At 34.8% G+C, this 16,166-nt stretch overlaps 1 protein-coding gene and 1 pseudogene across 2 annotated transcripts; both read left to right on the top strand.

Annotated features, from left to right (window-relative positions):
• The first annotated feature begins 1,927 nt into the window (after positions 1 to 1,927).
• On the top strand, positions 1,928 to 5,483 carry LOC143535702 (scarecrow-like protein 14 pseudogene; annotated as a pseudogene). Its single transcript, XR_013135753.1, has 2 exons — positions 1,928 to 4,230; positions 5,362 to 5,483. The product of XR_013135753.1 is annotated as a scarecrow-like protein 14 pseudogene (transcript).
• Positions 5,484 to 11,654: 6,171 nt separating this feature from the next.
• On the top strand, positions 11,655 to 13,776 carry LOC143535683 (uncharacterized). The gene is made up of 6 exons (XM_077029877.1): positions 11,655 to 11,687; positions 11,769 to 11,890; positions 12,152 to 12,282; positions 12,387 to 12,598; positions 12,675 to 12,901; positions 13,417 to 13,776. Exons 1-6 carry the CDS (start codon positions 11,660 to 11,662, stop codon positions 13,507 to 13,509), a joined length of 813 nt encoding a protein of 270 aa, XP_076885992.1. The 5' UTR covers positions 11,655 to 11,659; the 3' UTR covers positions 13,510 to 13,776.
• Positions 13,777 to 16,166: the final 2,390 nt, after the last annotated feature.

The following is a 16,166-nucleotide window of genomic DNA, read 5'->3' as shown; positions in this document are numbered from 1 at the left end:
GATGATAAATTAATATATACCCTAAAATCAGATTCTAAAGAAAAAGGCTAGAAAGAACAAAATAAATTCCATTATTCATCCATAATGCTTGTGAAAGTTGATCGCTTTATTGAAAGTGAGAAACTCCATTATCTTTTATGCCAAGGATAGATTATGATGAATTATTGTTGCTACTCAGGTAAACAGGCTGTAAACGAACCGAACCAAACTAACCAAACAGTACAAGACCTTGCTCATATAATTGTTCGTTAAGCTTCTATCCAGCAAGCAAACGGTTAACAAGCAACTAACCTAACGGGATTTCTTTCATGTTCAACCATCAAGGAATGATCTTGTTCGTGAACAGTTCATAAATCATAAACACAAGCAACGCTTTATTTAATTTGCTTAATCGATAATGGTCAGCGTCAACGTTTCAATCTGTAGGTTTATGCCGGTGTTTTCTTTAACATTTATATTCATATATGTTAATTTTACAAATAAACAAATCACATAACACTCGTATGAATTTTGGATCAGAAAGTCTCTAAAGAAATATCAAGACTTTTAATAAACAAGCATAAACAAACAAACATTAAAGAAGGTAAACTAACATAAACAAATATAAACAAACATAACTAAATAAATAGAAATAGACGAAGGTAAACAAACTTTCCGTCATCGATCGAACGTTGTCTTATCTTTATACTCGTCAATTTACAAGAGAAAAACTAAATAAATGAACAAACGAAAACATACTTTTCGATAATCGAACTTTGTTTTATCCTTATACTCGTCAATTTACAAGAGAAAAACTAAATAAACTGGCGAACGCAAACGTACGTTTCGATAGTCGAACGTGTCTTATCTTCTATTCTCGTCAAAATATAATTTGCAAGAGCAGAAAAATAAGTGGTCCAAGAGATGAGATGCCGCCATCCAAATCCAACCGACCGTACCGTAGCATAGCATACGCCATGCTGACGCCAGAGTCAACTCACCTCCAACCTCGAACCTTCGTTCCCAAATCAAACTAAACGCTAGGGTTTATAAAATGTAAAATCGACAGCTAAATTCCATTATCTCATCTCATTATCTTTTTCTTTCTACAGATCTCGTCTTCCACCAAACAGCCGCTGCTATTAGGTATCTGATACACGCTTTATTTACTAATTTCACGATTATTACGTTTCATTTGTTCATTGTTTACGACTTACCGCTTGTTATTATTATTATTATTGATTGTTTACGAGCTCGTGATTGTTATCTACTAAGTTAGAGATCATTAGGTTTTGTTTTGTTGATTAATTACTAATTTCACGATTACTAGGTTTGATTTATTGATTATTTACTGAATTCACGATGATTAGGCTTGATTTATTAATATTATTAGGTTTCATTTTTGATTATTTACTAAATTCACGATGATTAGGTTTGATTTGTTGATTATTTACTAGTTCATGATCATCAGGTTTGATTTATTGATATTATTAGGTTGATTCATTGATTATTTACTGGTTCGCGATTATCAGGTTTGATTTATTGTTATTACCAGGTTTGATTTTTTGATTAGTTACTAGTTCACGATTATCAGGTTTGATTTATTGATATTATTAGGTTTGAATAATTGATTATTTACTAATTAGCGACTATTAGGTTTGATTTATTGATTAAGTAGGATTACATCATTTGCTTTTTTTTTATTGAAGTCGATGGATTGGTACTAGTTAGATTCAAAGATTGCAGTTTTTGGATGAACCTGCAATTTTTGTCTAGAAATCGATAATTTGATAGATCGTCCTGTTTTACAGCTCTCCACTGATTGTTACTTTGTTGAATTTGTGGAAGTTATGAAGATGATCCGTTTCTTTTTGTACGCTTTAAATGTTAGAAATTGCTTGTAGAAATAATAGTTTTCTGCCTGATAACTTTTCTGCTTGCTAATGATGATACAGGTGTGTTCCTCTTTAGTTTTGGCTTGTGTTTTCTGAAGATCAAAGCTTAGATGGTTATGGAATCGAGAGACGACGAATACTTGGATTACTTAAACAGTTTTTCTTTGAATGATGAGAGCATCACGCCTCTCTTTGGCTCGACTCCTGGTCTCACCAACGGATACAGATTCAGAGATGAACGTTTAGATTTCAGTTTTCTAGAATCTTCTAACTCAGCACCTAAGTCTGGTCCTTGCACTTCAGATCTATCTTCTTGTGTATCAACAGAGTCAGACTATGCTGAGGAGTTTGGTGACTGTGTCATCAAGTACATAAGCCAGATTCTTGTGGATGAAGATGTTGAGGCTAAACAAAGCATGTTTCATGACCCGTTAGCCTTACAAGCAACCGAGAAGTCGTTCTATGAAGCATTAGGTGAAAATCACCTTCCTCCACAACAAATACCATCTAATGTTGAAACCCCTGAAGAAAACTTTTTCAGTAGTTTAAGCGAGTACAGTCCAAAAAGTAGCACGAACGGCAGCAATACTGCTGATTCTCACTGGTCTGGTGGTGATTCCTTAGAGGCAAAATCATCATCTGCTAAAACTCCTTCTCTTGAATACCCTTTATTGTCTTCATTTAGCTCTACCACTAGTGTTGCTAATGATGTCACATTGGACATGCTGACTAGTCAACAGCTAGTTGAAAACATATTCAGTGACAGCGAGTCTATCTTGCAGTTCAATAGAGGGATAGAAGAAGCTAGTAAGTTTCTTCCTTCTATTAAACCTCTGGTTATCGATTTGGATCAATACAACTTGCCTTCAAATACACGAGGTAATAATATTGTTATCAAGGAAGAGATTGTGGAGACGGATAATATATTCAAAGGACGAAAACATTACCAAATTGAAGATAATGGTTATGAGGAAGAAAGAAGTAGAAAGCAATCTGCCATTTATGTAGAAGAAGTTGTATCTGAAATGTTTGATAGAGTTGCTATCTGTACTGATCCTGGTGGTCCATCAATGTCTGCTTGTGAAGAACCACCTAAAAGTGTAACAAAAAAGTTTCAAAAAAATCAATCATATGGGTACAGCAGCGGTTGGATTACTCGTTCTTGGGGAGGAAACTCTGGTGAACTTATGGATGTTAGAACATTATTGGTCAATTGTTCACAATCAGTTGCTGCTAATGACCGTTTGACCGCAAATGAACAGTTGAAACAAATAAGACAGCACGCTTCTCCTGTAGGTGATGCTCCACAAAGGTTAGCTTATATCTTTGCCACTGGTCTCGAGGCTCGCTTAGCTGGCACTGGTTCTCAGCTTTATGCTGCCAAAAGTGCCATGCCAATCTCCGCTTCTGAAAAGTTGAAAGCCTATCAAGTTTACCTGTCAGCCTGCCCGTTCAAGAAAATCGCCATTTTCTTCGCTAATAAAATGTTATATGATGCAGCTTTAACGTCCTCCACCCTTCATATTATAGATTTTGGCATTGCATACGGTTTTCAGTGGCCCGTTCTCATTAAGCATCTTTCACAGAGGCCTGGTGGGCCACCTAAGTTAAGGATTACTGGAATCGAGCTCCCAAGACCCGGTTTTAGGCCAACTGAAGGTGTAGAGGAAACAGGCCGACGTTTGGCTGATTATTGTGCAAAACATAACGTCCCGTTTGAGTATAACGCAATAGCAACTCAAAACTGGGAGTCTGTTAAAGTTGAAGATTTAAAGCTTCAAAGAAACGAGTGTGTTGCTGTGAACACACTAATTCGATTCAAGAACTTGCTTGACGAGTCGGTTATTGTCGATAGCCCACGTGACGGTGTTTTGAAATTAATAAGAGAGATGAAACCTGATATTTTTGTTCAAACGGTGGTGAACGGATCTTACAACTCACCATATTTTGTCACACGTTTCAAGGAAGCTCTTTTTCATTTTTCATCTATGTTTGATATGTTTTATGCTACATTAGACCATAACGATGAACAAAGGTTGAATTTTGAAAAGGAGTTTTTCGGGCGTGAGGCTATAAATGTGATTGCATGTGAAGGTGGCGAGCGGGTTGAAAGGCCCGAAACCTACAAGCATTGGCAAGAACGGCTCTCACGGGCTGGGTTCAAGGTCAAACCGTTGAATCGTGAGCTTGTGTCAAGACTGCGGGCCAGTGTGAAATCAGGGTATCATAGGGACTTTGTGTTTGATGATGACGGGAAATGGGTATTACAGGGTTGGAAAGGTCGGATTTTGCGGGCTAGTTCGTGTTGGGTGCCTGCATAGGGGGAATCCACATGATGCTTCAAAGTTTACAAAAGGTATTTTTTCAGTATGAGTTTTATTATTATCTTGTTAGATAATCATTAGTTAAGTACTTAATTTCTAGATAAATATTAATTACACACTTAAGGGCTATTATTAACTACTAATCTTTTTAAAGTAAAAAAAAGTGAGCTAATTCGATACGTAATATTTATTAAGCAGAATGTACAATCTTTATAAAACTAAAGACAATAAAAGTGAATATATATTAATCCAGCCCAATCACTCTCACCCTTTTTAATTGATACGAAAATATAATCGTTCTAAATAAGTCAAATTTACACTAATAAACTAAAAGAGTTATTTTGGTCAAGTCGCAGGGACTAAAACCGTATTTAACTCCTTTTTTATTTTATTTTGAAGTAAATACTGGTTTATAGATTTAACCCCCATCCATCACTATCTGCCTCAGTGCCTCCTAGAATTTCTCTCAAAACAACTGAAAGAAGTGAAAAATGGTTGAGAGAGAAATAATAGGTGGTTATGGTTTAATGTTAGATTCTTTTGAAATAAAATAAAAATGTAGCTGTCAAGTATAGCCCCATGGTTTGTTGCTATCAGCCTATCACTCTATCAGAACCCTTAAGTTATCTGAATTTATATTAATATTTTAATTATATAATTGTAGCTATCGTGTACGCTAATTATTAAACAGAAGGACATAAAATGTTCATTTAAACACTGTTTAAACCCGACTCTTATCAGCTTTTGACATTAATATTGCCCTTTCTGGTCCGAAAATGTTTCGATCTTTTTACCCAGCCCATTTATTTAATTGCAAACTAACAAGTTGTTTCTGTTGTCAGATGATGACTTTTAACTAAGAAGGATGGGATATGAGGACTGAATTTGTTAGCTACTTGTAAGTCATGCATAATTGCATATCATAATTTTGTCATTAAGTAGTTGTTTGATTAGTGTTTAGGAAATCGTGTTTGATCAGATACATAATGGTATATGCTAATTTACTAGGATTGTTATAGAAACATAATTAATATAACTGAAGTTTTATCTGTAAGTGATCTCTGTTTGAAGTTAGTTTTAGATCGTCTTTCGGGCATGCAGGGTTCTGCCTTTTTGTTTGTGGTACACTTATACCGAACCCTGATGGCCTGATGTATTTACAGGTGAATCAGACATCTTCCTCTATAAACAGAGCATGTTGTTCACTGGATTTTGTCCAGAATGTGGGAAACTTTTAGGCCTGGCAAACAAGTCTGTTATGGTGGGTTCGGGTCAAAATGAGTCGATTAAAAAAAGGGTTATTTTGGTGTGGGCCGGGACGGGTTCGGGTTGGATTTCAAAAATCTTTCCAAAATGTTAAGTGTTTCACCCAGAGTGCGCTCATTAGACACGTAATCGGCATCTCAGGGACACGCGTTACAACACGAGTACGTGTAACCGGTGCCACACGAGTAATCAAAGGCTGACTATAGATTGCGGGTGTGCAATGACTGGACTGAGCCAAGAACCAGATAAAAAACTTTTGGCTACTAATTTAAAGCTTAAATCCTTCCATAAACAGTGATTAAAATAAAAAGAAAATTCAGTTTTGGACATGAAGCTGACCAGAGGGGTAGTGAACGGACCGAGCAAAAACTAGATCAAACTAGATCTATTTTCATACCATGGACAGTGGTCTGGTTTAGTTATGGTTTGACGCGTTTTTGCACACCCGCATTATGCAATGTCAGTCAAGTCCCAAGTATATGGCGGCAAAATTATTGAATTGAGTCATAGTAACCGGTGGATTAAAAAAGACCTATAGGGATTTATAATCATGTTTTGGTTCTCGGTTTTGGGATGTTTAAAGAATTTTAATGATTATTATGTGTAAGATTTAAGAGAATTTCCTAATTCAATTTATATTAAAAGGACTTTTTAACTAGTTTTGAAATATTAGGGTGTTCAATGTGTTATCCTTTGAGAAATATATGGTTTTATGGTTTGAATATATTGTCATGTGAAGCTGCAGTCAAGGCATGCTTAAATAACCTGTATAACTACTTCGCAATATGGACTCTAAATGGCGATTTTGTAATGTATATATTATATTTATATAGTAACCGGTGGATTAAAAAAGACCTATAGGGATTTATAATCATGTTTTGGTTCTCGGTTTTGGGATGTTTAAAGAATTTTAATGATTATTATGTGTAAGATTTAAGAGAATTTCCTAATTCAATTTATATTAAAAGGACTTTTTAACTAGTTTTGAAATATTAGGGTGTTCAATGTGTTATCCTTTGAGAAATATATGGTTTTATGGTTTGAATATATTGTCATGTGAAGCTGCAGTCAAGGCATGCTTAAATAACCTGTATAACTACTTCGCAATATGGACTCTAAATGGCGATTTTGTAATGTATATATTATATTTATATGTAACAAGTGTTTTGCCCGGCGTTGCATCGGGACAGGTCGGTAAAACCCAGACGGTGGTAAAACCAAAGCAGGTGGTAAGTCCACGCGAATTGTCATTTTTTGTTACGTGCGTTGTGATATCGAAACTGAAACAAAAAATAAAACAAAACCATATAAAAACTGAGGTGGACCAATGGGATGACGTCGGTCAGTAAAACTTGGGCATTGATAAAACTCGAGTGTTGTCAATCCTGCACATTGAGTTGATGGGTCTACACAAATTTGGTCGGTCTTCGTCACGTTTGTTATGGTAATAGAATTAAAACAAAAAACAAAAATTGGCATTCTTTTTCGTTAAGTTCGTTCCGGTACCGAAACTAAAACAAAACATAGTGATTCTACGTGAATTCGGTCGGTTTCACTTAACAACATAACTATCCAGCCCACACCAAAGTTAATATTCATAGACAACAATTCTCACATTACAAAGTTAATATTCATAGACAACAATTCTCACATTACATAAACATAGGTGATACACTTGGAAAAAAATAACCAAAATCCTAAGTAATAGTAATAACACGCTAGGAAAAAAATAACCAAAAACATAACAAACTTGAATAAAAATAATCAACTTCTGCTTGACTACAGATTCGATCCCTGGTTTCAACATGATAGAAACATTTACCACAATCAACCCAACCATCCAACAAACACCATCATACATATTTAAATGCAAAACCATTATTACATATACAACAACAAAAATAAACACTTTGTGACACCAAAATTCTCACTTATACTAATCAGATAATTTGTGTCTACATGTTGGGCAAAAAAAAAGCCAAAACCTGTGCAAATACTATTGCTATTTATTATTTTGTGAAATTGAGCTCGTCAACTTGACCATAGCTAGCTTAAGCCATATCGAGATTGAATTAATGATTCGACTAGTCTTTACGATATTAGTTTGCGATCAAAGAACTCCTGCTCAAAGAAGAATGTAATTCGATATGAATCATTAATGTGTTATATTCAACGCACACGTTATAAATATTTCAATAATTAATGTAGGTTTTACCAACTCAATCATGCTCTCGTCTTTGTTGAAAACATCATGATGACAGGGTGTCGAACCCGGATTAACTACTTGACTAGCATCCGGTCTGGACCCGCTATTTGACTAATGGTGTGTCCTGTATGATGATTAACCTGGATCACTGGATGTATCCTTTGGGCTTGGGTCCAGGCTCGCTCCATGCCTTTTAGGCCCAAGTGTAACCTATACCCTTCTCTATATAAGGTAGGTTGGACCTAGAGGTGCACACAGAAACCGGTTAACCGGTTTCTAACCGGTTCCTAAACGAAAAACTAACCGATCGGATCCTAACCGGTTACTAACCGATCCTAACCACCGGTTAGCAACTGGTTTATATTCTTGATTTCAAAACCGGTTATTAACCGGTTAACCGATTTTTTTTAATTATTTTATTAAAATCCGGTTTTTAACCGGTTAACCGATTTTCTTTTTTTATTAATTTTTCAAAACCGGTTAGTACCCGACCCGATTAACCGGTCTAACCAGTTATTTCCCGCCACAAAAAACCGGTTAGGAAAAAAACCGGTTTTCGGTTAACCGGAATGTGCACCTCTAGTTGGACCTTCTCTCATGGGGGCCTTTACGCGCAACACGTATTACACATTACACACTCTCTAGTTTCAAGGGACAACACACACTATTCCACTCTCCTTTATATATGTCCATTCAATATCTTTAGCTAGTCACCCGTTTCCTAGTTCTCTTACATGATATCTCGCGTTGATTTGGATATCTTCGGGTAACCATTTAAACACAGAGACTAAAAACATTAATAAGATGAGTAGTTAGTACCACAAATATGATTGATTTTATAATTCTAAAGCTCCTGATATGCTTTGATTACCATATAATTAAAGAAACCTCTTTATACATTACGGTTTATGTAGTTTAAATGAGTTTCTTTTAGTGATAATAAACGTTAATGTTGTACACATTTAAGTAGCAAATCTACCTATGGTGCTTTTATTTTCTTCTATGGTGCACGCAACCAATGGGTGTTATATATTGACTCATTGTTGGAGAGCTACAAGTTTTAGATTTTTTTTAATGGTTGTTCGAAAGTATAATACAGAGTAAAAGAATGATGCGATGCAAGTCTTTTAGTTTTACTTTTTGCGAGAAATAACATTATAAAAATCAGCGAGATGTTAGACAAAAAACAAAATGGTCATAAAATAAAAGTCGTGGAGCATAATTGTAAATTGTCTATTAGATTGCACAAAATTTGATTTATTGTTAACCCAATAACAAGAAAGAAGCATAATAGTAGATCGCTACCCATCCTATATCATTCCGCTCTTGGCTTGGAGGTATAGCCTTTTGTCTTCTCGAAATTAAACTAGGGTTCAAATCCTGACATTGTATATATCATTTGTGTAACTTAGGAGTAGGAATAGATGATTAACTGTAGGCGTGAGCAAAAAACCGGACTGATCGAACCATAACCGAAAAATCAAAGTAACCAAATCGAATTAGTCAAACCAAACACATAACTGACGGTCAGATCATGAATTTTTGGGAAAACCGAATTTTCGGTTTCAGTTATGATTATGGATTTTTATAACTGATTTAGCTTAACCAAACCGAGCTAATCAATTTAAGCATTCGCACTTTCATGTATTTCCAACATTTTTTCATATATCTCAAGCCGTTATACCTTCATTCATATTTTCATATATATATTTCCAAACTTGTTTACAATTTGCTTCATATGACCATTTAGTGTAATTATGATATGGATTAGTGATGTATATGCTTTGGGGGCTTCTGATTCGAAAAGGGAATTCAAAAGTGAATTTAGGTTTCAACTTCCACATCTTTAGATTATTATTTTTTTTTTAATGATTGTCTTACCTATATACATTAACAGAAAACATGATGCAACAAACTTGACCCAACATTCATTATTCTAGATCATACATAGCCCAACAAAAAATTGTAAGTTTTAATTTTTGTTTAAAACCCAACCAAAATACATTGGTTAATTAATCGAAAATTACCCGAGGCAATCCATAACCGAATTAAAGGTTTTAGTTATCTTCATGGTTCTCACGTAACCGAACATGTCGGTTTCAGTTATAATGAAAGCCCATAACTAAATCGAACCGGATCATGCTCACCCCTATATATGAGTGTGTAGCCGTCTTAAAAATATTGCTAGGCATCCAACTTTTTACTTTCCAAGGGTAGGAGTTTTAATCAGATAATCGATTATTCGGTTAACTATTAAGATCCATCAAATTTAGCAAATTAAAAAATTTATGACCATTTTCTATATCCGACCCTATTCAAATTAATAATATTTATATTCGATCCGAATTGATCCTAATTCAATTACTATAGAATTCGGATATGGAATTTTAAAAAATTCAAACTATTCGAATTATTCTGATATCCGTTTAAATCGAGGGAGTTTTCGGTTTCGGTTTGGGTTTCCGTTTTCGTGACCACCTGTATATAAACATGACCTTGAACACGAAACCAATAACAGGGTTTACATTAGCGCTCTTACTGGTTAACCAAATCAAAGGTCTTGTTCAATTCTTCAGTATCTTTCAATCAACACCCAGATGATTTCTTTTATTACTAACACCACACTCATTTCTTAATTCTTGTGGGTGTTGACTTCAATTAAAGTCTTCATCTTTCATAATCGAATCCGTTTAATTTAAGCATTGATCTCGTTACAAATTTCATCGATTAATATTAACAATGTTGTTTTTGTACAGGTTTCCAGTTCATCATGGCATTGGTATGATTCTTGCTTAATTGTTCATTAATTCTTTGGAATTGAATTATTGTGTTGTACTGTTCAATAAATAGATCTTTTAGATGCAATTGGATTTATGCACACAAGGTGTTTGTTAAAATGTCTAAGTGGGTTTTCAGGGCATAGTGGTTTTTACCCTTTTTATGTTCTGCCCATTTGGTTGAGTTTCCATTATGGGTGTAAATGCGCGAGCCCGGATCGTTTTGGCTTACGAGAACTGGTGCTCCTTTTCTAAAGCTCGGGCTTGGCTTATTTATTATTAATTAATTTATACACGTGTTGTATATTTTGAGAAAAACCTTAAAACGGGCCTAAGTTTGGCTCGAGCTCGTGTAGTATTTTAAACGAGCAAAGCTTGGCTCGAGCTTGGTGGTGCAATGTGAAATTAATGCATAGAGGTCCAAAAGAGGTAAAATGTAAAAATACATGAGGCTTGTAAAGGCTCGACGAGCCTAAACGAGCTTCCCATACAGGACTCGAGCTCGGGCTTGGCTCATGCTTGAAATAGGTCTGCTCGTTTCACGCTTTTATTGATCCGATATCGAGCAGGTCCCGAGCGGCGCGGCTCGTTTGTACTCCTAGTTTCTATATATCGCATACAAATGCTCAAATTTCGTTAAAAAATTATTGCTGAAGATTTGTTTGGAGATATCAATTAATTGCAATTTGTTGCTTTAAAGGTCATATATTCATAAACATAAAGGGTTGAAATTTTAAGACTGTTTTGCGTCTGATTAAAATGGTATAACGCTTGGTTCTTCTACGATAAAAGATTATATTGAACTATCATAAATCTACTTGATTAGTTGAAAATTAGCATACTGTCTTGTCATGCATCATTCTCTTCACTAGTTCAGTGTAAAACTACTGACCCTGATTTGTTTTTTACCAGGAAGAAGATATTTACCGCGACCCTCCTTCAACCTTTGAACAAAATTATCGATGTTACCCTGTTTCATTCATTGAAAAGGTACCAATTCGTTATAATCACATTACCATGATCCAAACAATTTAAAGTTAAAGCCATAATATCTTGATGCTTGCCGCTTTCTTTATGCAGTCTCATTTGGAGAAGGGTGATAAAAGTGAGTTTATTCTCTGTAATATTTCACGATAATAATCACTCCGTTGTTATATAAAAGATTGGTTTTATATAAATTTACTAATTTTGCCCCCTTGGTTCTCAGTTATAATGCCTCCCTCTGCACTCGATCGCCTCGGTTAGTGCGTTTTTTTTTTTTTTAATTTTGTGGTTAAAGAAAACTTCAAATTGATTGATTAGCGTTGTCTCGTTTATGCAGCCTATTTGCAGATCGATTATCCAATGCTATTTGAACTAAAGAACCATTCTGCTAGTAAAGTTTCACATTGTGGTGTGTTGGAGTTTATAGCAGACGAGGGCTTGATATACCTTCCATACTGGGTATGAATCCTTCATACATATGTTACAAACTTATACTATTCAATAATGATTTGATTTATATTGGATACTATGGTTTAGAAGATTTATGCATTAAAAATACACATTAAAAATACAAATTTGATTACTTTCAACCCGTTTGTTAAGAGATAAAATAAAACTTAGCCCATGTTGGCTCATTGATAAGTAAACGAGTCGAAGTTGCCACTTATAGTATAAAACTTGAAAAACACCTCATTTATGATTCTTTATTTTGACCATTAGATGATGGAGAACATGCTGTTACAAGAAGGAGATATTGTAAATGTGAAGAATGCCAGTTTATCAAAAGGAACTTATGTGAAACTTCAACCTCACACCATGGATTTTCTTGATATTTCCAACCCGAAAGCTATGTTAGTGTCATGTTGTTTATGTTTTCTTTTATAATGCAATCCATGTTAAGAGAACGTATGAGAAACTTCTCTAATTGTTGTTTGATCTGTGTTTAAACTACCAGATTAGAGACATCATTAAGAAGCTACTCATGTTTGACCACTGGTGACACGATCATGGTGTCGTATAACAACAAAAAGTTTTATATTGACATTGTTGAAACTAAACCGTCACACGCAATAAGCATAATAGAAACTGATTGTGAAGTTGACTTTGCACAACCACTTGACTATAAAGAACCTGAAAGACCTTTGAAATCCAAAGTGCCACCTGAAGGTCGGTAATATTTTTATTTTAATATTTTTTGAGCTTTTGTCAAGATACGATTTTAAAAGTTAATGTTGAATGCCAGTTGAGGAAGAAGAACCAGCTAAGAAAATACCCAAGTTTAATCCATTTAGCGGTTCGGGTAGACGGTTAGATGGGAAACCGGCTGAGCCTGTGGTTCAACCACAGAAAACCAAAGCTACAACCACTGATGCTAATGCCTCTGTGCCATCAAGCTCGGGTTCAAGAAAACGTTCTGGGAAGCTTGTTTTTGGTTCAAGTGCAGATCAAAAGTCAAATGGAATACCAAAAGTATGATTATTTTTCTCACAAAAGTAGTGTTTTTGGGTCATATAGGTGATGATTTTGACCCGTTTACATATGAATGGGTCGATTTGCATTGTGTTTTCTGTCTTAAGGCTCAACCGGGTAGGAAAAGGTCAACTAAACGAGAGTAGAAAAATTCAACCATAAAAGGAAATGGGTCATATAGGTGACAATTTTGACCCGTTGACTTATGAATGAGTCATTTTCATTATGTTCTCTGTATTAAGGCTCATCCAGGTAGAAAAAGTCAACTGAAAAGAAAACGTGCCAAAGGGGTACAAAAGTCATCTTAAAAGGAAACAGGTCAAATAAGTCGAAAATTGTTCAAAGTGTATTTTTTAATGCATAAAACTTTCTAAATCGTTTGACTAAAACTTTTTGGGTTATTATCTAAACAATCTAACCTTCATGATCATATTTGACTTACTATCTGTTAGACCAAAAATGTTTGATCGAACTTGACCCGTCTAATTTTTTGAATCTGGTCTTTTGAAATGCAGGCCACAGTTAAAGAAGCAAATCAAGATTCATCTAAGAAGGAAGAACCCAAATTTCAAGCATTTACTGGGAAGAAGTACTCGCTAAAAAAGTAATTATTTTTTCTTTTATAATGAATGTATGTTCATGATCCACATTTTTTGTGCATTCCCAGTAATATCCTTCTGAAACCCATGTAGCCCTATAGGGTTTTGCTTATGGCTTATAAGTTATTATGCTTTGATACATTATTGAATGACTTTTGTGTTGTGTCGTTTTGAAGGCTTTTGACGTCGTTTGGTGTTGTTTATTGATTAGTTGGAAAAACACCCTACTAGTGGTTTTCAATTCAAATCTTTTACATCACTCTGCCACTATCGCCCACGCGTTGACATGTGAGAGGGCATGCAGACCGACAAATTTTGTTTTCTATAGTCCCCGCTGTCGATTTCCACAGTTATGCAGTCGTTGGAATCTCGTGGCCAACATCTTTTTAACGCTTATGCGTCATCACTAGAGTACCTAAATCCTCGGCTGCACTGAGCTGTTAAGATGTCTTTTGTACGAGCACCCCTGTCCATTGATTCATGTTCTATTATTGGCAACTTTTTGCTCATGTTTCAGCTTCCAAATCATCACCTGCTCACCATTCCTCTGCTCAATTTTGCCACCCATATGGGCGCTAGCTGGCTAGTCCAGGTTAACACCTCCTGTTCATAATCCTGATTTCGTATATTGCAACAGAAGACCAAAAGTGTCACACTTTCATGTTCAAGCACGAGTATAACAGGCTCTTAACTTTTGTTACCAACTCAGCACACAGGTAGATTCTCTAGCCTTGGCTCATTATGGGTGGTTAATTCGGGAGCCATACTAGGCATCTAGGTATCGTTCACACTCACGAGCTTGACTTTCTAGTGGATCCTTATGACATGTTCGCGGTATTGGATCCATCAGTAACTTGATAGGCTATAGTTGCCCTCTGTCATTGTGTCCTAAATTTCCTGATAGATTATGTTAAAGTGAGTTAAATCACCATTTTTTATTAATTCTAATACAAGATATCAAACAGGACCTACAAAACTAATGTTAAATAGTTGAATTATGCATGTTTCAAGTGAATTTTATTTATATGAATTGTATTACAATACTACATGATATACGCATAAGCCATGATATTGCTTATTCGAAGTAGAAACTTTTTAACATGTTAATGGTGCTTCCATAGTACGTAGTGACTTTTTTTTCTCTCACATCAATTTATTGAACTTTAAAAAATAATTAGTGAATTAGTAGTTAAGTTTCTTTCATCTAGTAGTTTGAACTATCTATAAAAGTTTTATAATAGTGAAAACTTAAGCATTCTTATATTTTAAGTAACTTCCAGTAGAAAATTATATTAAATATTTTGCCATTCAAAAATACTATATTTAATAATGTTCATTTTGATTACATTTTGACCAGCTTTCCTACTTTACATCCAAGGTAAAAGTAATTTTTTTAAAAATAATAATAATTAAATAATAGAAAACAAGATTTCCATTAGACCATGTGTAATGGTAGGGGGAGAAGAGAATGGGGGGAGAAGTGTGCCACATGGCCCCCAGTTAGCAAGAAAATGAATTGTATTTTAGGGGTGTGGTGGTGGGGGGAGATTGGAGAGAAGTGTCACAATTTTAATGGTTATGTAAATAAAAAATTAATAAAAGTGAGTGAGCCCCACAAACAGTTGGCCGAGAAATATTTCTCGTCCCTCCTCTTCTCGTTCACTTCTCGAAGGGGGGGGGGGTTCCTCCCCAATCTCCCACTCTTCTCGTCCATTACGGATAGTCTTAATGTAGGGTCCTCGTTGTCAAGATATTTCATTTGTTCATCTCTTTATGTAATCATCCACTTGAAAATTAAATTTCTTTTTTGTTAAAAAAGTATGGTACTTGATGCCTTGAAAACCAAACCAGTCATTGAACTGTACACTAGTTCAGTTGGTTTTGAAAATCTGGTGACATATCAATTGATTTAACAAAAATAAAACTCCTATTCAAGCTTTGGCATAATTGACAAATTTTAGTTGCATTTTGACGAACCTGACTTGTTTTCACTATGACAATTACAGGTAGTTCGACTCATTTTACAAAATTAGTTCATGCCTTCCTTATTCATTCAATTGAAACAGTAGGTCTGGTTTATAAAACACTAGTCATGCTTATTATTTATCAAACACCTTATTGTTTATTACTTATTATTTATTAATTTGTATACTAAAAATTAATATTATCATTTGATTTCCTTCAAATTATTCAATAAAATTAAAACGTGAAAATCTAAATTTTGATTTTGATTTTGATTTTAAGAATAAGTACTTGTAATTGAGATAGTGAAAAAAAAAGGCATTAGAGTTATATCGATAACATAGCATAATTTGTTCACTTATTGTAATTTCTTATTTATTGTGTATCATTCCTATAACAATGTTAAGAACTTAAGTTTTCCCACATTCGCATGGTATCAGCCTAAACCCTAATCCTCGGATACCATAGCCGTCGCATACTCTCCCCCTCCTAGCATTGTCGACTTCGCTCTTCTTCTTATCGGCTCTCTATGGTCGACATAGCCTACCATTGTGACTGTCCTAATTGTAAGACAATTTAAAACCCAATATAATAATTATTGTTAAAGTGAATCGAAATGGGTAAGTGACTTTTTAAAACCTGACCTCTAATTGACTACTTATTAGTATGAGTTGAAGAGACACTTGCTAGGCCGGAAAGTTTTT

This window comes from Bidens hawaiensis, unplaced genomic scaffold (genome assembly GCF_021521415.1).
Source record: "Bidens hawaiensis isolate Kalapana, Puna unplaced genomic scaffold, B.hawaiensis_p1.1 tig00010570_1, whole genome shotgun sequence".
NCBI lineage: Eukaryota > Viridiplantae > Streptophyta > Magnoliopsida > Asterales > Asteraceae > Bidens > Bidens hawaiensis.
The sequence above is the reverse complement of the archived record's forward strand: the minus strand, read 5'-3'. Positions and strand labels throughout refer to the sequence as shown.

Excerpts from the sequence above, each read along its gene's own strand:
- LOC143535683 (XM_077029877.1), top strand. The coding sequence starts at position 11,660 with ATGCCTCCCTCTGCACTCGATCGCCTCG. Across the intron at positions 11,891-12,151 it reads TGATATACCTTCCATACTGG|ATGATGGAGAACATGCTGTT; the intron begins GTATGAATCCTT and ends TTTGACCATTAG. Across the intron at positions 12,599-12,674 it reads ATCCAAAGTGCCACCTGAAG|TTGAGGAAGAAGAACCAGCT; the intron begins GTCGGTAATATT and ends GTTGAATGCCAG.